At 44.4% G+C, this 20,896-nt stretch overlaps 1 protein-coding gene across 3 annotated transcripts in view; it reads left to right on the plus strand.

Moving 5' to 3' along the window:
- The window catches only part of RBM20 (RNA binding motif protein 20), a 207,502-nt gene that overhangs the window by 111,665 nt on the left and 74,941 nt on the right, over positions 1-20,896 (plus strand). Inside the window, exon 1 of one of the 3 annotated variants that reach the window (XM_066238594.1) lies at positions 20,006-20,212. The exons of the other annotated variants lie outside the window; for them this stretch is intronic. Within the exon in view, the coding sequence (XP_066094691.1) occupies positions 20,130-20,212 (83 nt within the window). The 5' untranslated portion in view covers positions 20,006-20,129. Of the gene's footprint in view, positions 1-20,005; positions 20,213-20,896 lie in introns of those variants that run through there. 3 annotated transcript variants of the gene reach the window in all.

The following is a 20,896-nucleotide window of genomic DNA, read 5'->3' on the forward strand; positions in this document are numbered from 1 at the left end:
CCCGGCTCCTGCGGTGGTAGTACCTGGGACTGTAGGGCTTGTCCCCGCTGTACAGACGACGTGCTTAGAGACTGAAAGGTTGCCTGTGATGGTATAGCAAGTGAGTGGTGGGGCTGAGACTTGAACCCAGGACTTCTGCTTTAGGAGGAGCCTGACTTTCTCTTCACCATCTGTGCTGCTGCCACGTTTCACTGAGGAGTGGACCACTGCCTTCAGTCACTCTGCTTTTCCTCTGGATGTGAAGCATTCCTTCTTTTCCCTCTGTCCAGCTGTTTGCTTGAACAAGGAGGAGGATAATTTGGGGTCAGGAGAGCGACAGTCATCTCGTCTCCTGACACTGACGTTCCTCAGGCAGTGAGCTAAGAGCTGGGAACAGGGACCTGGGGTAGGGGCCAATGGCTTAGCCAGTGGCAGAGGGAACAGGGGCTGGAGGATGAAGGAAGTGTGGTTCTTTTCCTTCTTTCTCACCCTTCCTCACCGCAGGCACTTTCTTGTCAGGAGGTCCTACTGGTGGTGGTGTGTGTACAGACTCGGGGGACAGGCCTGGCCGCACGCCCAGAAATTGCATTCTTGCCGAGAAGCCAGAGGTGTGTGGCATGGCTCCAGCCGACCACGTGAGCAGCCCCGTCCGCCTCTGGCGCTGCTGCGCTGCACAGAGGAGGGGGCCTTGTGCATCCGGAAAAATCAGCGACCCCTTCCGGGGCCGGTTAATCTCTTTTTAGTCAGTTCTCATTAGTATGGGATGAACAAGGAGGGAGGCAATGAACAGTCCCCAGAGGGCAATCAAATCCAAAATCCCTGAAATAATTCACTTTTAAAAAACCAGAATCCTTCTGTTTCCTTTATGAAGCCCCAGAGGCTCACTTCATGAGCTATCATAAAGTTAAGTATGTGTACAGTCTCTCTCTCTCTCTCTCTTTCTCTCTCTCTCTCTCTCTCACACACACACACACACACACTCTTAAAGAACATTTGTCTTAATCCATCTGGCCAAATGTCGCCCCAGCATCCACCACGTTTGTTTAGGTCAAAGAAGCAGGAAGTCTCAAAATAAATACCAACTAGTAGAGTTTAAAAGTATATAAGCCAGCAATTATCAACCTTTTTCATCTCATGACACACATGAACTAATTACTAAAATTTAGTGACGCATCCAAATTTATATTTTTGCTGATCTGACAAAAAAAAAAAAGAGTAGGTACACTTTTGATTTATTCACACCAGATAGTTGTTGGTGTGTTGGCTGTTGTCATTTTTTTATCTGATAATCTAAGGGAAAAAAGGTCAGTGCCCCTGACTAAATAGTCGGGTATTGCATGTTTTAAAAATTCTTGAGGCACACCGGTTAAAAATCGCTGACATAAGCCATCAGCAGACAGGTACTGTGCGTTTGCTGTGGGACAAGCAGGGTCATATAGTGGAGGAAAAGATGTGTGAGATTTGGGCCTCGCTCTGAAGGAGCTTGCTAGTTGGGAAGGTACTGTCTGAGAACATATAAAAGGCAACTGCCATCCTACGGTCAGCATCGTGCTTGTAGGGAAACCTTAGAAGCATTTCTAATTAGAGTCAGAAATAAGATAAGGACACTACATCTCACCACTGCTATTCAACATTATGCTGGAGGACCTAGCCAATGCAACAAGGCACGGAAAGTAAGTGTAGTTATAAAGATGGGAAATATGAGACAACATTCCTCTTATGTGAAAATGATATGATTGTGTACCTCCAAAATTCAAGAACTTCCTAAAGTATGTAATAAAAGAGGTAAGCAGAGTCGCAGAGTATGGCACCAACATACAAGGAGCAATAGCATTTCTGTCCAACAACAATAACCTATTAGAAATGGAATAGGAAAAAAATATTGTTCATAATAACAACTAAACTACATGATACCTAGGGCTAAATGAAATAAAACACGTATAGCCTTTAATGGAGAAAATCATAAATCATTATCACAGTGAATAATAAATGGACAACAATCTGTTCATAGACAGGACAACTTATGAGCATAGAAGCATCTCATTTAAGACCATTCTAATCAAAATCCCAACAGGATTTCTCTTAGAACTATACACACCAATTCTAAAACTGATTTGGAAGAGCAAGGTACATAAATAGGTCTGATACTTACTTCTGGGGGAAACAGAAAGAACAAAGGGATCAATAAAACCTAAGAATCCCTGGGAACTTGTAGCCGTACGTCATAGAGCAGTGTGAAGAGCTGAGCTCGGCACTGACTCATCCTGAGACAACAGGCTTTCTATAGAAAACGATTAAATCTTATCTCGGCAAACGGAAAGACCAGTCTCAGCTAGTCCTAAACATTAAAAACAAAACTTGTACACTGTTAGAAGATAACTCCAGGAGATTATCTTTATGACCTCAGGGTTAAAAAGAATTTCTTAGAAAAGACCCAAAAAAACCCACGACTCAGAAATGAAAAGGTTGATACATTTGACTGTGTTAAAATAGTATTATTTATGGGTGTCCAGTATACGAATATGGCTTAGGCGTATATATATTGTTATTGCGTCTGGAGACAGAGGGAGGAGAGAGAGGATGAGACAGGACTGAACTTCCCCCAAAATGTTAAAAACACGTGGAAATGTTAATGCTAATTAAGTCTGGATGAATATTTTTGTATTTAAAGAATTTATTTCAAGAAAACACAGAGAGTCCTTGCTTCATCAGCGCGCGCATGCACACACACACACACACACACACCACACACACACACACAAAAACAAAGGAAAACACAAAAGCAACCACTGACTCAGATCAGCACGCAGTGTGGAAACTGCATACAGTGTGTGAAGGAAATTGCCTGCCCGAAGTCTGCCTGTGGTCCGGGCACTGTTATCAGCAGGCTGTGTCTGTGAGTGAGAACCTTCCCCCTGGAAGGCAGGAGGGTCGGATTGGACTGGCTTGACTGCCTGCTAGGATCCTTGCCCTTGCCAGCTCTCACAGTTTCTCTTCTCTTGGTGGGATAGGCTACATTTGCTAGAGCAGCAGGGAGTGGGGAGAGGACTGTCACAAGCATAAGCTTTGTGAGTGCACGGAAGTGATCATCACCGCCTTCGGTTCTCACTGGCCTGACCTCTTAATTCACAGACCCTGCCTGATTTCTGTCAAGCCCTAGACTTGCTGTTTGCCTTGACAGGGTGGGTCTGGGTGCCCTGTAATGATGTGTGCTCCCTCCCAAGTGGCAGGGAGTCCTAATTAGCTGGGGCTGAGTAGGAGCGGCTTGCTGCTGACCTTGATGTACCAGCTTAATTGGTCTCCATTACTGCTCTGGAGTCATAGCCTGAAGAAGAGCCAAGAAATACACCTGGGTCTGGTGAGGCAGGGGGAGCAGGCGTGTCAGGGCTCTAGGAAGGCAGCAGTATTTTGATCAAGGTGGTCGTCCGTGGGCTGGTAATCTAGAAACGCGAGTATTGGCATCTGGCCTCCGCTATGGTCCCATTGGCCTTTCCTGCCTCAGTTTTCTCCTCGGTGACATGGAGAGACCAGCGTGATCTCTGAGATCATTTCCTGTTTGCCGGGAGGAGGCTTTGAAAACAGAAAGGGGGTAGTGGGTACGGTTTTCCACTGGGTCTGAGTGTTTGTGACTTCAGTTATTACTGCTCTTAATCTGAACAGGGAGTGTAACTGAGATCTGTCATCTTAAGTAATTTGTGTGTGTGGACATATTCTTCAAACTTAACATGATGTCCCTGTAAAACCGGTCTGGGAGCTAGATGATAAGAAAATCAGGGTTGAAAGATAGGGCATCCTCTCATGGCCTCTCTTTGCTACAAGAATCAATTATAAAAGACTCAGTTGCATATCTAAGTTGAGAGGTAGTTGTAGTAGGAGCAGATTGGGGGTGTAGACACACATGTCCCCCATTCCTCCTTAACCCTGAGCAGTTCCTGGGTCTGCAGCAGTGACTGCTCCCCCTCTCCCACATGGTGCTGTTTCCCTTTGGTATGATGCTCGGCTGTTTGAGGGTTTAGCATCATTCTTTTTGGCAAGTGTTTCTTTGGGAAGCCACTCCCAAATCCAGGCTTGATTGTGTCCTGTTTATTTTTTTAAATCCCTGCTCTTGCACCATTTGAATGGTATCTTTGCATCGGTATTAAAGAAGAGTCTTGCAAAAGCACTGTTAATTACCGGCACTCACACATTTCTGGCCAAGAGCATGTCTTTCTTTAAAATGCAGAATAATTAGAGGCAAGGGGAGGCAGACTCGGTTCCGGGGCCATCTCAGTGCGGCAGACTTAACACTGGGAAGTCCTTTGATGGACTCATGGCATGTGGAGTGTAAATAAAAAATAAAATTGTGCCTTTTTTAGAAAAAAAAGAATTAAAAATTATTCTCAATAAACTCTCTAGGTGAAGTCACTATAGCCTTGGCCAAATCCTTCAGCTTCGCTGGACTTGGGCTGCCTCATCTATTAACTGGGTGCAATAAGGATTTACTTGTCTGTAGATGGAAGGCTGGATGAGACCGTGTCTACTGTTTTCTGATTTGCTAAACACTGAGCTACGTATGGACATGGAGCTGGGATAGAAGAGTCTGGACATACCAGCTGAAAGGAACAAATATGTGATTTTTTTCCCAATCATTTGTCGTTGTAGAATATTGCATCTGCACCAGAAATGTTGCAGAGTTTAAAAAGTCCAGGCAAACACCTATGTAACTATCACCAGGCCACTGGGAGGCCGTTGGCTCCCAGAAGCCTCTGCGTGCCTCTGAGCCATCCTGCCTGCCTTCCTCGCTCCACTTTTATGGTAACACCCTTGCTTTGCTCTATAGTTTTACTACCTGTGTTCCCTCTGCTACTTTGAAAATCACACATTCTTCTGTTCTAAATATTGCATTTGTACTTAGAGTTTAAAGATCATCAAAACTTTAATTTCCCATTGGGTAATAGCAGGTCTTGGGAGCACTGTAAAAACCTCTACCCCTCCTCGCTTATTTTCTCTCATTGCCTGTTTTAATTCCATGTTAAAAAAAAAAAAAGAACACCACAACATGTTCTATTTTGTACAGTCAGCGTACATTTAGATGGACCCGTGCATTTGCCACGCTTTTGCTCTTCATTCCTTTTTGGGTTTCTACTCACAGGGTTGGTAAGTGCTTCTAATCCCTGAATTGTTTAAGGGTCAACTGTATTAAAGATATTATTCAGCTGCCTCCTGGCTTCCATTTTTGAGGTTGAGACATCATTTCTCAATTTAACCATCATTTGTCTTAAGGTAACGTATATCTTTATTATTATTATTATTATTAAGTGAGAGGCAGAGGGCAGAAACAGATTCCCACATGTGTCCTATCCAGGATCCACCCAGCAAGCCCCCTACCAGGTGATGCTCTGCCCCTTGGGGCTGCTGCTCCGTTGCTCAGCAACTGAGCTATTTTAGAGCCTGAGGTGAGGCCATGGAGCCATCCTCAGTGCCCGAGACCAACTTGCTCAAACTATTCAAGCCATGGCTGCGGGAGGGGAAAAGCGAGAGGTCGGGGGAGGGGGGAGAAGCAGATGGTTTGTTCTCCTGTGTGCCCTGACTGGGAATCAAACCCGGGACTTCCTTGTGCTGGGACGATACTCAATCACCAAGGCAACCTGCCAGGACCAACCTATATCTTTTTTCCTTTTATAAAAGATTTTACTCAAAAAAAAAAAAAGATTTTACTCTTGGTTTTGATCACTATGATATGGCAAGGTGTGCATTTCTTTATATTTATTTTGGTTGAAATTCTGTGGGTCTTTCAAATCCATGGTGTCTTTCTGTAGTTCTGGGAAAAACTCAGCTGTTACCTCCTTGGTATCATCTCAACTCCACCCTCACCTTCCTTCTCTTCTGGGGCTCCAGTGAAATGTATGTTGGACCCTTTTACTGTATCCTCCATGTCATAAATCCACCCTTCCGTGTTTCCCATATTTTTGCTGCACAGCTTCTTCTGATCTAACCTCTGGTTTCTAATTCTGTCTTCTATTGGTTTTAATCTACTGCCAAACACTTGTGTTGAGATGTTAATGTTACTGAATTTTCCCTTTCTAGAGATTCTGTTTGATTCTCTTCCAGGTCTGGCAGGTCATTTTGTACAGTCTTTTTTCTTCCCTGCAGATGTTTGCAAACCTATCGTGGACTTTTTCATGTGGAAGCATGTATAAACTTAGTAAGTCTGCAGCTGCAGCCTGTCCAGGTCTGTTATTACTCTCAGCTGTTTATACTGGTTCTCACTTATATCGCCTTATTTCCCTAGTTGCATGATAATCTTTAACTGTTTTTCTGGCTGCTGCCCTTAATTTTTTTACTTGTGGAGATGATCCAAGGCTTGGAAGAAGTGAACTTTTCCCTTCTGACTGCTTTAGGGGACTTCTACAAGTTGGGGACTACTTCAAACCAAATTCATTGCCTGTCTATGCTGTAGATTTCTGGGGTGAAATATGTGTGGTGGCCGGGCCATGGCCACATCCTTTCCAGAGTAGTTGATCCCCCTTCCTTTTCCTTCTCTTGCTCTGCTGAGGTACAGAGCAGCCTTCTTTCTATGCCTGTGGGGTTAGGGAGGAACAGCAGGTGACGGGTTAGTTCTGGCTCATCCTAATCCTGAGAGGGCAGCCTTTGGGACCCAGCTCAATACAGGAAAAGGTGTCCTGTAAGTCTTTACATTGAATCTGCTCTGTGCCTTGACGCCTGCCACTGTTATCCCTCAAGCATCCTCAAGGCAGAAGTAACTTTGACTTGCAAATAATCCTCTAGTTTTTTGGGGGTTCTAGCTTTCTCCCAAAACTCACCTGGCAGGCTATACTGTCTTTTCAACTCCTTGGTGATTTCTTTTTTTTAAAATATTTTTTATTTATTCATTTTAGAGAGAGAGAGAGACAGACAGACAGACAGACAGAAAGGAGGAGCAGGAAGCCTCAACTCCCATATGTGCCTTGACCAGGCAAGCCCAGGGTTTCAAACTGGCGACCTCAGTGTTTCCAGGTCAACACTTTATCCACTGCGCCACCACAAGTCAGGCTTCTTTTCTTTTTTAATTTATTGATTTTAAAGGGAGAGGAAGAGAAAAAGAGAGAGAGATTGGGAGAGAGAGAAACATTGACTTGTTGTTCCACTTATTTATGTATTCATTGACTGATTCCTGTATGCGCCCTGACAGGGATCAAACCCACATCCTTGGTGTATCGGGACCATGCCCTAACCAATTGAGCTACCTGGCTAGGGGTCCTGGGTGCTTTTAAGGTGACTTACCCAGAGCTTTTTTCAGTCCAGAGGGTTTATCCAAATAGCCCACTACCTAACCCACACTTATGGGGAATAGCTGTTACATTTTTATTGTATAAAATGATACATTGTGTTTTAACAGCCATTGCCTTTAGGAACAACCACTGCCTTTGTACTGTAAGTGCAAAAAGTTCAAGGGAATGTAGGCTTGCAAGTTTTTTTTTGTTTTCAGAGAGCTGTAGTAACCATATGGAAAACCAATCTGGTGTAGACTTTTGGGGGCAAATGGTGTGAGACTTTTGATGGATTATCCTATTAACATAAACCTGAAGAACCAGTTTGGCTTGACGCTACTTCTTCCATTGATTGGTCAATGAGTGGCACCATTGCCTTGAAAAAATAACCACCAAAGGAAAAACACTCTCGGCTGTTTCCCAGCGACCTCAGCCTGGTCCCGAGCTGCCCTACAGTGGCCAGGGTCCAGCCTTTTCAAGCTAGGGGCAGCTGAGAAGGCAGCTGGTTGTGGTCAGACTGCAGAGACAGCATTAATGCCCCGCTTCTCCTCCCATGCCCCGGTGCGTTAGCACTCCAGCGTGTGTCTGTGACACTGCGGGCGCATTCCTGACCATGGCCGGGGAGAAGCAGACACGCCCGGGCCAGGTTTCCCAGTCCAGTCCTTGGCTCACCCTCAGCATCACGTTTTGACCAGTTGGTCTTGGATCACGGCTTTAAACCTTTAAACCCCAAATGTCAAGAATGAATTCTTGACTCCTGGGTCCTCCTGTCTCAAACTTGAATGGAGACCTCTGAAATCTAATCAACATGAGGAAAAACCTATACATCACTTGTTGGTTCAGAAAACATTTAAAGGACTTGTACTGTCTGGAAAGCACCATGCTGGGTATTGCAGAGTCCTTGACCTCGGAATGCTTCTAATCTGGCCCCATGCAGAGAATGCAAGGGTGGTCACCTAGGAGGGAAACTGGCCTCTGAGGCTGATTGGAAGAGTGATCTGTGATGTGTGTCATCCTATTACTTAGGAGGTCTATTTGGCTGAACCGGCTGTCTGCTGTTCCCTTCCTTCCCCTACCTCAGTGACTGTCCCTCCCAAATCTGGGCTCGCATCAGTGAGTGTGATTGTGCCGTCTGGAGGAGGACCATCCTTTGACCAAGGTGTACAGGTGGCTGTGCTTCTCTGCTTAAGACTCAGCCAAAGACAAAGAGGAGAGAGCCTGAAGGCAGAAGCGAACCTTGCTGCCCATCACAAGGCTTCATGCGATCACGGCCAAGGAAACGAAAATTAATTTGCGATGTATGCATCACAATAGATGTAATTTCCTGGGAGTCATTTCAGAATGGATATTAGGGTTTGATTACTAATATGTGTCCAGAATGAAAGATGTGTTCACCCTGCCAATTCTCTCAAAACCCATTGTTCTGCCGTGTTGTTACAGAAGTGAGTTTGGTGCATTTATTAATGAAAGCCATCAAGAGAGCAGTTAGAGCTTCAGCAAATAATTTGCCACATACGCCTTTAAGAGGAAATCAGCTTAAAACCAGACTTGTTTCCTCAGCAAGAATTAGAAGGCATGTTGCAAAAGTTTCTGCACGCTGCCCCGTTTCCTTCTGGCAAGTGGTCAGGCTGTTAGCGTCCAACCCCAGTGTCCTCAACTCTGGCGATTCCCTCCTCGTTTGACTCTGAGCACAGATTCTGCCTGCTCTCGTTTTTGCTTTCTGTTTGTTGATTAGCCTCCATTCATCCTGTGTGTGATTTTTCCAGCCCCTGCTCCTCTGACTGGATTGCTGTGTTGCTTGATCCCAGACAAGGGCGACTTTTATACTCAGCCTATTATGAAAGCTCAGTGAAATGTGACATGTGGTATGTTTTGCCGCTTTTATATCTTTATACTCCTCTGGTGTTTGGCCAGGAGGATCCTGTGTATAATGCTCTTGCAATTCACATTTTAATTGAAGTAAATAATAAAACCAGTACTGCCCTGGCCAGTTGGCTCAGTAGTAGAGCATCAGCCTGGCGTGCAGGAGTCCCATGTTCGATTCCCGGCCAGGGCACACGGGATAAGCGCCCATCTGCTTCTCCACCCCTCCTCCTCTCCTTCCTCTCTGTCTCTCTCTTCCCCTCCCGCAGCCAAGGCTCCATTGGAGCAAAGTTGGCCTGGGCGCTGAAGATGGCTCTATGGCCTCTGCCTCAGGCGCTAGAATGGCTCTGGTTGCAACAGAGCGACACCCCAGATGGGCAGAGCATCGCCCCCTGGTGGGCGTGCCGGGTGGATCCCGGTCGGGCGCATGCAGGAGTCTGTCTGACTGCCTCCCCGTTTCCAACTTCAGAAAAATACAAAAAAACCCAAACAAACCAAAAAACAAACAAAGAAAAACCAGTAGTGGGCTGATTCCTTCTCTACCTCCTCCTCCTTTTCTTCCAGAGGGGGGCATCAGAAAGCACTCATAGAGTACACAGGGTATGAAGACACCAACTTCTTACACTTAGTTTAGATCCCATCCTGTTACGTACTTGCTTTTGTAAATGCATATGGAGGAGAAGTGATTCCATGGTGGAGGGTGTCTAACACTATATTAGAGAGTGCTCTGATCTTTTGCAAAAGCAGAGAAGGAAGACGGTGCAAGTGCTGGGCCAATTGGGTCCCAGGTAGAGGTAACAAAGGCAACTGGAGTCCTTAGAGGAGAAACTGGACAGAGTTGGGTCTTAGCTACGCTGCTCCTATCTGGGCACTCCAACAACACTGTCTCCCCGGGTGCTCTTGATCAGGGTCCATGGGAAGATGAGCTGCAGCTGTCTTGGGTGGTGGCTGGTGTGCTGTGATCTCAGAGTGATGGGCAGGGTATAGAGTCTATACTATAGACCCTGTGAGTCCTGTATTCAACAGTATTTACTGAACTGCTTATGCCTGGTACTCTTCTAGGCACGGGGCATGCAGCAATAGAAGAAGCAGACAAGGTCCTATTCTCGTAGAGTTTCAATTCCAGGAGAGGGACAGGCAAGAGAGCACAGAATAAACAAGGTCATTTCAGATAGCGATAAAGGTAGGATGAGGGGTCAGCGAGTAACCATATGTCCCGATTTAGACTCCTGGTCTGAGGTGGCGTCTTGGAGAAGGGACCAGTCACTCGAAGATCTGAAGCAGAACTTTCTGAATGCTGGAGAGGTTACCTACTATGCCGTTCAGTATGGTAGCCACGAGTCCCATGTGGCTGTTGAATGCTTGAAATCTGGTTAGTACAACAGAGGGACTGAGTGTCAAATTTTCTTTAATAGTAACTTCAATTTAAATAGCGACAGGTGGTTAAGAGTTACCCTACTGGACAGTGCAGAGCTAAAGGGAGGACATTCAGGTAGAGAAAATAGGTTATGCAAAGGTCCTGAGGCTATGGGCACCCTGAGAACCCAGCATGGGCTTTAAGTCTGAAAGCTATGTTCTGTCTTTAAAGAGCAAATCGGAAAATCTTGAAAATGCTTCCTGCCTCTGTTTCATGTGCCCCTGGAGCACCGCCAGAGGAACGACAGTTAACCAGATGGGAATTAAAAACCCCTGCCCAACAAAGAACCCGTTTCCTTTTCTAGGAAGGGCTCATTCCCACCGGCTGACTCACAGCTCTTGACGGGCTTCCTCTGCTCGTGGCCGTGGCTGGCCTCTGTGCGGGGATGTAGCGGGTACACGGGTGGGTGGAGCTTGTTCACTCGTGGACCCAATCCTGTCTTTGTTCTTGCCCTGCCTCTTCCTATAACAAGACCCTGAAGCGTCCACTGTAGCTTTTTCAAGGGGTTGCATGGTCAATCCTCCTTACTGCCTTCCATTCATCCCAGGGGCCTGAGACCTCATCTTTTCTGTCTTCACTCCCCCTCACCCCCTACAAACGATGGCATAGCCAGCCCTAGAGATAAAGAAAAACGGGGTGGGGGGGGTGAGAGAGAGTTTCACAGTGAGTTGCCATTTACATTGAAAGAGTTAGAAAAGGAAAGAGGTGAAGAGAGGCGAGAAGAAGAATGTTTCCGGGAACGTGTCCAGTGGTTTCTCACATGCCGCACATGCACTGGGATCTCAGTCCCTGGAAGCCTTGGTACCTGTTGGCCCAGTGGTGGGCTATTCCAAGCAGCCGCTGGTTCATCCCAGCGCAGCAGGGGAGGGCCTGGCCAAGGCAGGGACCAGCTCTCCCCTCCAGTGTGGCTGGAGGGTCAGCTCCAGCAAGATTCCCAGCCCAAAACAGCCACGACAGGGCCTCTCCTGGCTCAGAGTGCCGAAGATTAGAGAGAGGAGGCTCAGCCACACAGGCTAATCCTGGGCTAGCCTGGATCAGTCATCGGTTGCCACTTTCTTGTCACTCAAAAGAAAACACAATTACCTAGCACCACCCTGAAAAAAGTATATAAAACTGAGCCAAGGGGATAAAAATGTTACACTGGAGACCGGGGGTCCAAGCCCACTTCCGGGGGCTGAGCAGAGACTCTTCCTCTTGGTCCTGCCCAGCTGCTGGCAGTGAACTCAGGGCTCCCTGCCCCGCCCCCCGCCCCCAGGCCAGCAGTGGTTTGAGGTGGGGCCGGCCAGAGGAAGGCAGAAAACTTAGAGACTGCCGACCGATTTTGAGCTGCAGCATGTACTTAAAGAAGCTGTCTTGATGTTGACAACCTTGATCTCTCTGCTGAGAAGTCTGAGGTCACAAAATGAACCTTTGTTTTCCCCTGATCAACATGGCAGCGTGTTCCTTCTGCTTTGTGCAAGGTGCCTTCCTAGAAAACAAGTTGAAAACCCATTTGGATCACGTGCTCCGGTCTCCATGAGAAGTCAAGCATGGTCATGCCTTACGCAGGTGCCCCGGTTCTGATTGTGCCTCGCCCTTAGTTTTCGGCATGGGGTCCTCCAGGCGAGAAGGGCTTGCGGCAGGAAAGACTCTGTTAGAGAACTTCAGTGGAAGGTCCTTGTAAGCCAGACGGCTCAGAATTAGCCAAAACATTACTTTTTTCTTCCACTGAAAAATAAACATGTTTCTTAAAGAAAAGCTGAAACATTTAGAAAAGGAGGGAAAAATTGACTTAAGATTCTACCATCTAAACACAACTGCCCATTAACATTTTGGTGTGTTCTCCGGTAGTATTTTGTTTTGTTTTTTTTACCTAAGGTTTCGCTTTTGACACGTGTCTATAACTACATATAATACATGATTTTGCGCACTGGATTTTAATTTAACATGAAATAGTAAGTGGATAGTAAGCATCACTTTTGATAGCCATGTGGTAATGCCCTTAAGTTCCTGTGTACTTGGCACTTGGGTATTTTGGGCCACAAGGACTTGGTAACTGGCTGGAGGTCACACAGTGAGCTGGTGATGAAGCCAGGCACAGCTGAGCGTTCCTGACACACACTGGTTCCCAGCCTTTCACTGCCTTCATCCCTCGCACATGGGCTGGACGCATCCTGCCAGTGTGATGCTTGCTACCCTGTTGTGTATTACCCTGTGTATCACCCCCCAGACACACACTCCGCTGAGGATCACTACAGCTCTGGGACCTCTCCCCAGCAAGGGAGGCCAGATTATTCCCTTCCATCGTGTCCCCTCAGGACATTCAGTATCATAATAAAGAGCAGTATTCATCTGGGCCAGATTTGCCTTCTGCTTTTCCCGAACCAAATTCCACCCCCAAGTTCCCATTGCCCATGTGTTCATCAAGCTCTGTGCAGGAGAAAGGATTAGCCAGAGGCAAGAGGGACAGGCTTGGATGTCCAGCAGATGGCCTTGGGAACTGCTGTTGTCAGGATGGATGAATGATGTGGCTCCCACTTCCTCCCCTCCCCCACGCAGAGTTCATCCTCCTATTTGGCCTTGGCTTCATGGGCATGTGTTCACAGAGGGCCATTGCTCAGAAGCCTTCTGTGCGTGGTGCAGTGCTCTGCTGTCGCCATATTGAAGTTCTTCATCACTTTTGAACTGCGACCCTGCCTTTTCCTTTTGCCCTGGGCCCCACAAGTTAGGTCACCTGATTACACTCAGAACACCCCTTATCTGCAGCACTCATCTTGTTACTCTGTTATTTATACTTATGACTCACCTTGCACTCTGGGAGGTGTTTTAGTAAAAGGACAAGTTCTTTGGAGTCAAACAAACTTGGTTTCAAATGACCACATCCTGACTTTGAGACTTTGAGCAAGCTATCCAGTCATTTGGAGTCTCAGTGTTCTCATCTGTGAAGTGGGAATAATGATTTAAATTTTTTTTTTTTTTTTTTTACAGAGGCAGAGATAGACAGGGACAGACAGACAGGAACAGAGAGAGATGAGAAGCATCAATCATCAGTTTCTCGTTGCGCGTTGCGACTTCTTAGTTGTTCATTGATTGCTTTCTCACATGTGCCTTGACCGTGGGCCTTCAGCAGACCGAGTAACCCCTTGCTGGAGCCAGCGACCTTGGGACCAAGCTGGCGAGCTCTTTGCTCAAGCCAGATGAGCCCGCGCGCGACCTCGGAGTCTCGAACCTGGGTACTTCCGCATCCCAGTCCGACGCTCTATCCACTGCGCCACCGCCTGGTCAGGCTGATTTTAATTTTTTAAGACTTACGAAGAACAAGGGAATATATGAAGGGGTCGCATAACGCCTTGTGTGTCCACACTCAGAATTACCCTGTGTTCCTCCTTCCCTCCTTGCCTGGCACCGTATACAGTAGGTGCTCAACATGTGCTTGTGATGGTCAGTTTGTGCCTCTTCATTTCCAAATGGGACAGGGTTTGTGTCCTCATCTCTGGGACCACACAATCAGAAGGGCTCATTCTAAGTACTGACTTTTCTTCTCCTGAGAACCACACTCCAGGCCATGGATCAGGGCACCGTTTTTGTTTGTTTGTTTTTTGTGACAGAGAGAGACAGAGAGAGAAACAGATAGGGACAGACAGACAGGAAGGGAGAGAGATGAGAAGCATCAATTTTTTGTTGTTGCTCCTTAGTTGTTCATTGATTGCTTTCTCATATGTGCCTTGACCGGGGGGGCTACAGCAGACCAAGTGGCCCCTTGCTCAAGCCAGCAACTTTGGGCTCAAGCTGTAAGCCTTGCTCGAACCAGGTGAGCCCTCATTCAAGCTGCCGACCTCGGGGTTTTGAACCTGAGTTCTCCGCATCCCAGTCGGATGTACTATCCACTGCACCACCGCCTGGTTAGGCCCATTTTTCTTAATAATTAAGTTCACCACCCATGTATCACACTATGGAGCTCACAATGGCAGATCCTCAGCCAGAGCTGGCTGCACCAGGGACTGGCCTGTTGGACACATACCTTCTACCATAATTCTGACTGTAGGAATGGTCTTGACCCCATCTCCTGTGGCCGATTGTAGCCATCTTGCTCCAGGGCCTGTGCTCTTAATCACTACATACCTCTGCCCTCCTCTGCAAGCAAGAGCAGAGCCTTAGATACAAGTTTGGGAAGTTGAGTGTGGGAGAGCGCTTTTTAGTGAATTATCATTTAAATTTCCCCCCAATCCCTTCTACACTCCTTCTTCCCTTTGGCAATCATCAGCTCGTTCTGTATATCTATGGGTCTGTTTCTGGGTTTTTTCAGTGTGTTTGTTTAGATTCCACATATAAGTAAAATCATACAGTATTTGTCTTTCTCTTTGACTTATTTCACATCATCGAATACTCTCTAAGTCCATCAGTGTTGTCAAAATGGCAAGATTTTGTTCTTTTTTTGTGGCTGAGTAATATTCCATTGTAAAAAACATAGCACAGCTTCTTTAGTCATTCATCTATTAAGGAACACCTAGGTTGCTTTCATATCTTGGCTATTGTAACTAATGCTGTAATTGAACATAACAGTACATATAGCTTTTTGAATTAGTGTTGTCTTCTTTAGGTAATACTCAGAAGTGATATTGCTGGGTCTTGTGGCAGCTCTATTTTTAATTATTTGAGGAATCGCATACAGTTTTCCACAGTGACTGTACCACTTTACAGTCTCACCAACAGTGTTGATGGGTTCCCTTTTCTCCACATTCTCGTCAGCACTTTTTATTTGTTGATTTTTTTTTTATGAAAGCCATTCTGACAGGTATGAGGTAGTAGCTCATTGTGGTTTTGATTTGTATTTCCCTGATAAATAGTGACATTGAGCATCTTTTTATATGTCTGTTGGATGTGTCTATGTCTTCTTTGGAGAAATGCCCATTTTTAAATTGTTTTTTGGGGGTTTTGGGTTTTTTTTTGGTGTTAAATTGCATGATTTTCTTATATATTTTGGATATTAACCTCTTATTGGATTTATAATTTATGAATATCTTCTCCCATTCAGTAAATTGTCTTTTCATTTTGTTGATGGTTTCTTTTGCTGTGCAAAAAAATTCTTAGTTTGAAGTAGTTCCATTTGTTTATTTGCTATTTTGTTACCCTTGCCCAAAGAGATATATTTAAAAAGATATTACTAAGGCTGATGTCAAAGAGTTTACTGCCTTTGCTTTCTTCCAGAAGTTTATGGCTTTAGGCCTTATATTTAAGTCTTTAATCAATTTTGAGTTTTATTTTGTATATGGTATAAGAAAGTAGTCCAGTTTCATTTTTTTTACATGTCTCTGTCCAGTTTCCAGTTTTACTTCCTTCCTGATTTGGATGCCTTTTATTTTTTTGTCTTGTCTCATTGCTGTTGCTAGGACTTTCAATACTAAGTCTTTATCCATTATTATTCTTGCCTCCTTCGTGATATATTAATTAACCATATAGGTGAGGATGTATTTCTGGGATCTCTATTCTATTCTATTGATCTATGTTTCTGTTTTTATGCCAGTACCATACTGTTTTTATTATTGTAGTTTTGTAATATAGTTTGAAATCAGAGTGTGTGATACCTCCCATTTTGTTCTTTCTTAGGATTTCTTTGGCTATGAAGGGTCTTTTCTGCTTTCCTATAAGGATTTGTTCTAGTTCTGAGAAGAATGCCATTGGTATTTTAATAGAGATTACAACGAATCTGTATATTGCTTTAGGTAGTCCAGACATTTTAGCAATGTTAATCTTTCTTATCCATGAGCATGGTATATTCTTCCATTTATTTGTATCTTCTTCAATTCCTGTTTTCAGTGTCTTACAGGTCTTCCACCTCTTTACTTAAATTTATTCCTAGGTATTTTATACTTTTGATGCAATTGTAAATGGGATTGTTTTCTTAGTTCTCCACTTTTTTGTTCATTATTGGCATATAGAAATGCAGCAGGTTTCTGTATATTGATTTTGTATCTTGCAAGTTTACTGAATTCATTTATTAGTTCTAATAGTTTTTTTGATGGAGTTTACATTTTCTATGTATATTATCATGTTATCTGCAAATAGTGAAGGTTTTACTTCTTCCTTCCCAATTTGGATACCTTTTATTTTTTTGTCTTGTCTGATTGCTATGGTGAGGATTTTCAATATTAAGTTGAATAGAAGTGGTGATAGCCTGACCTGTGGTGGCGTAGGGGATAAAGCGTCGACCTGGAAATGCTGAGGTTGCCGGTTCGAAACCCTGGGCTTGCCTGGTCAAGGCACATATGGGAGTCGATGCTTCCAGCTCCTCCCCCCTTCTCTCTCTCTGTCTCTCTCTCCCTCTCCTCTCTACAAATGAATAAAAAAAAAAAAAAAAAAAAAGAAGTGGTGATAGTGGGTGTCCTTGTCTTGTTCTTGATCTTAGAGAAAAAAGCTTTTAGCTTTTCATCTTTGAGTATGATATAGCTGTGGGTTTGTCATATATAGCTTTATTTTGTTGGAGGTATGTTTGCTCTATACCCACTTTGTTGAGAGTTTTTATAATAAAAGTGTGTTGAGTTTTGTCAAATGCTTTTTCTGCATCTATTGATATGATCATATTATTTTTATCCTTCATATTGTTGATGTGATGTATCATGTTAATTGATTATGGATGTTGTACCATCTTTGCATCTCTGGAATAAATCCCACTTGTTCATGGTGTATAATCTTTTTAATGTATTATTGAATCTGGCTTGCTGAGTATTTTTGCATCTATAGTTAATCAAAGATATTGGCCTGTAATTTTCTTTTTTTGTAACATCTTTGTCTTGTTTTGGTATCAGAGTAGTGCTGGCTTTGTAGAATGAGTTTGAAAGTATTCCTTTCTCTTCAGCTTTTTTTGGAATAGTTCAAGAAAAATAGGTGTCAATTCTTCTTTAAATGTTTGCTAGAATCCACCTGTGAAGTTGTCTGATCTTGGACTTTTGTATTTCCGGGGAGATTTTTTTTCTTTTTTTAATTACTGCTTCAGTATCTTTTTTAGTGATCAGTCTGTTTAGATTTTCTATTTTTTCCTGGTTGAGTCTTAAAAGGTTTTATGATCTTAGAAATTTACTCACTTCTTCTAGGTTGTCCAATTTGCTGGCATCTAATTGTTCATGGTACTTTAATAATTTTTTATATTTCTATGGTGTTGGTTTTAGCTTCTCTTTTTTATTTATGATTTTATCTATTTGACTCTCTTTTTTTTTCTTAATGAGTCTAGCAAAAGGTTTATCAATTTTGTTTATCTTTTTAAAGAGCCAGGTCTTAGTTTCATTGATCTTTTCTATTTTTTGATCTTTATTTTGTTTATTCCTGTTCTGATCTTTATTATTTCCTTCCTCCTGTTTACTTTGGATTTTGTTTATTTTTATTTCTATAGTCCCTTTAGGTATAAAGTTAGATTGCTTATTTTGGATTTTTCTTGGTTCTTGAGGTAGGCCTATATAGCTATGAACTTACCTCTTAGAACTGCTTTTGCTGCATTCCATGAATTTTAGAAAGTTGTTCCATTTTTTTTTGTCTCAAGGTAGTATTTGATTTACTGTTTGAGTTCCTCTTTGATCCATTGGTTGTTAAGTAGCATGTTGTTTAGTTTCTACATATTTGTGTTTTTTCCAGTTTTCTTCATATAGTTGAGTTCTAGGTTCATCCCATTGTGATTCTAAAAATGCTTAGTCTATTTCAATCTTCTTAAATTTATTTAACCTTATTTTATGGCCTAATATGTGATCTGTCCTGGAGAATGCTCCATGTGCATGTGACAAAAAATTGTATTCTGCAGTTTGGGGATGAAATGTTCTATAAATATCTATTGGGTAAACTCTTATCCTAAGAAAGTTCTGAGCATAATGAAATAAGACAGACTGAGGAAGGGCAAAATGTTCAGTCCATGATTGGAGCTCCACCTTGCACCTTGGAGAAACCTAGCAGATCATGGGAGGGACCTAAGGCCTGAGTAGAAATGAATCTGCGGCCAGGTTGGCTGGTTCCCATAGGTCAGGATCTGGGACTGGCGCCTTTAGGTGTCTGTGACTGCGTCATGGGCAGAGAGCCAGGTGAGCCTGGGGCAGCCTGTGGGCTGTGACTAAATTAGGAAGAAAGAGTCCTTGGGCTCTCTGGGGAGCTCACTGGGCAAGTGGGCCTCGGGTGGAAAGCTGGAAGAGGGCTATTTAGACAGAGAGGACTGGCTTTCACTTAGACTTTTCAGTCCTCTACAGGAACATCACACAGTGAGTCCTAGCAGGAGAGAAGTTTCCCTGTACCAGTGACCGTTCCCCTGCCCCACCTCCAAGGGTGTATGTAAAATAGGAGAACCCGGTGAGCTTTAATCCCTACTCCTTTATAAGCTATTTTGGGGAGGTTGTACCTTATTTAAAAAAAAAAAAACATAACCTCCTGGAATATTTTGAGAGGGGATTATATTGGATACTGGGCATCACAGATGAACATCAGACCTTCCAGACAGAACAAACGGATGATGGCTGCTTTACATAACCTGGCAATGGGGTACCCTTGGACAACAGATTTTGATTTAGAAAATCACGCGCAGGTTGTTTGGTTTGATTGCATTGTAAGTATTATAGTGTAAAAGTTGGGAAGAGGAGGGACACAAAGTAGTGGGGGGACGGTGGCTCCTTGAGAGATAAGTGATCAGGTTCCTAAGTAATTAAACTGCAAATCAGGCCAAGCTCAGCCTTGGACCCCAGGTTGTGGAAGGGCTTATCCTTATGAAAGTTTCTCAACTGTGGCACTATTGATATGTTGGGCTGGGTGATCCTTGTTTATGGGTTCTGTCCTGATCATTGTAGCATTTTAGCCACATCCCTGACCTCTCTGCTCAGTAATGACACGAGCCACCTCCAGTTCTGACAAACAAAATGTCTCTGGCATTCCCTGGAGGGGGGGGGGTACGGGGATCACCCCCTGTCGAGAGCCACTGATTAAAACAGAAGACGGCCTATTTTTCCTGCTGAAAAGTATAAATATTATAGTTATCACTGGGCTCACCTCAGTCCATCTCCTCCATACACACAGGAAAAAAGAAGGGGTCACCTATTAGGAGGTTTGTGGTTGGCAGTCAGTCTGTCGGTGCTGTCTGATGTGGCTACATCACTAACGGTCCTTTTGGGGTATTCTCAGGACCAAATTGTCACCTGTAAAAACTCAGAGTTAAAAACAAGCAAGTAAACAAACAAAGAAACAAACCACGATCACTATCACCACCACAAACAAAAAGTAGGAAAATAAACCAGAACAGGAGGCTTTGGAATCTTATTAAAAACGACCACGTGCTTAGCCCTAGTCCCTCCCACCCCCCTTCTGAAGTGTTCTCAAACGCTGGCCGGGGTGTTGATATGTGGAGAGGCTGAGAACATGTGGTGTAAACATCGACTAATATTGTTTGCCATTTACACTCAGCATGTGTAATGCGGCAGGAATGGCTCCCGGTGGCATGTGACTCCCCTTCCAGATGGGCATGCGGACACCCGGGCCGCTCTTTCTCTTTCACTCTCTCTCGCTTTCATTCGCCCTCCGGTGCCCCTTCCCAGACTCCTGAGAATTGAAGTGGAAGCCTATCATGATTGGCATGCAGGAAGCTGGTAGGATGTCATGGGAATTTTCTAGGGAGGCACATGCGCGACACCCAAAATGACTCCCCGTTTCCGTGGCCTCAGGTCAGCACTACATGCCAGGCTCCCTGGTATTTTTCAAAAAGGTAAGGTTGCATGAGGTCACCCTACCTTTCCCCGGCACGGGGGAGAACCAAGGGTTTCCTTTTATTCCCTGGTCTGGGCAGCACTTTGGACCAGGCTCTTGGCGCTAAGCATTTGTGCATGAGTGTGCGATTTGTCTGTATCCCCACCCCCTCCTGTTTAAAAAAATGGTAATAAATGATCCACTGGGTAACATGTGACCTAAAACAGCTCCCCATGACCCCAGTGAAATCAGCAATCCCAATGTCAGGGTGTCTTTTTACACCAGTTACTAAACTCTTTCATAAAGGAAAGTCGGTGAGCGCAGGGAAACAGCCTGCGTTGTCCCCAGCCCGGGGGGAATAGAAGGGGACGTTTTCGGCATCCTGAAGCCTTGCGAATGATTGCGGTGTTTTGTGTTCATTGCTGGAATTTGCTGGTGATGGAAAACGAATGCAAAGCCGCTTGCAATGTTTCTATCTTGAGTGCAGAGCAGGACTCGTGAAGCCGGTGAGAAGTGCCGCGTTAGAATTCACGAGCCGGGGATGTTTTGCCCAGAAAGAATGCTTCCAAGCACCTCTGAAGGAACTGTGATATGCCTTTCAGCAACTATTAGATGTCTTTACATAAAGTTCAATTTGAAAGCAAAACAATTATTATTTTAGTCCCCAAGCAAGCAAGAATGTAAGTGTATAAATTTCTGCCGC

Source organism: Saccopteryx bilineata, chromosome 7 (assembly GCF_036850765.1).
Source record: "Saccopteryx bilineata isolate mSacBil1 chromosome 7, mSacBil1_pri_phased_curated, whole genome shotgun sequence".
In the NCBI taxonomy this organism is placed as follows: Eukaryota; Metazoa; Chordata; class Mammalia; order Chiroptera; family Emballonuridae; genus Saccopteryx; species Saccopteryx bilineata.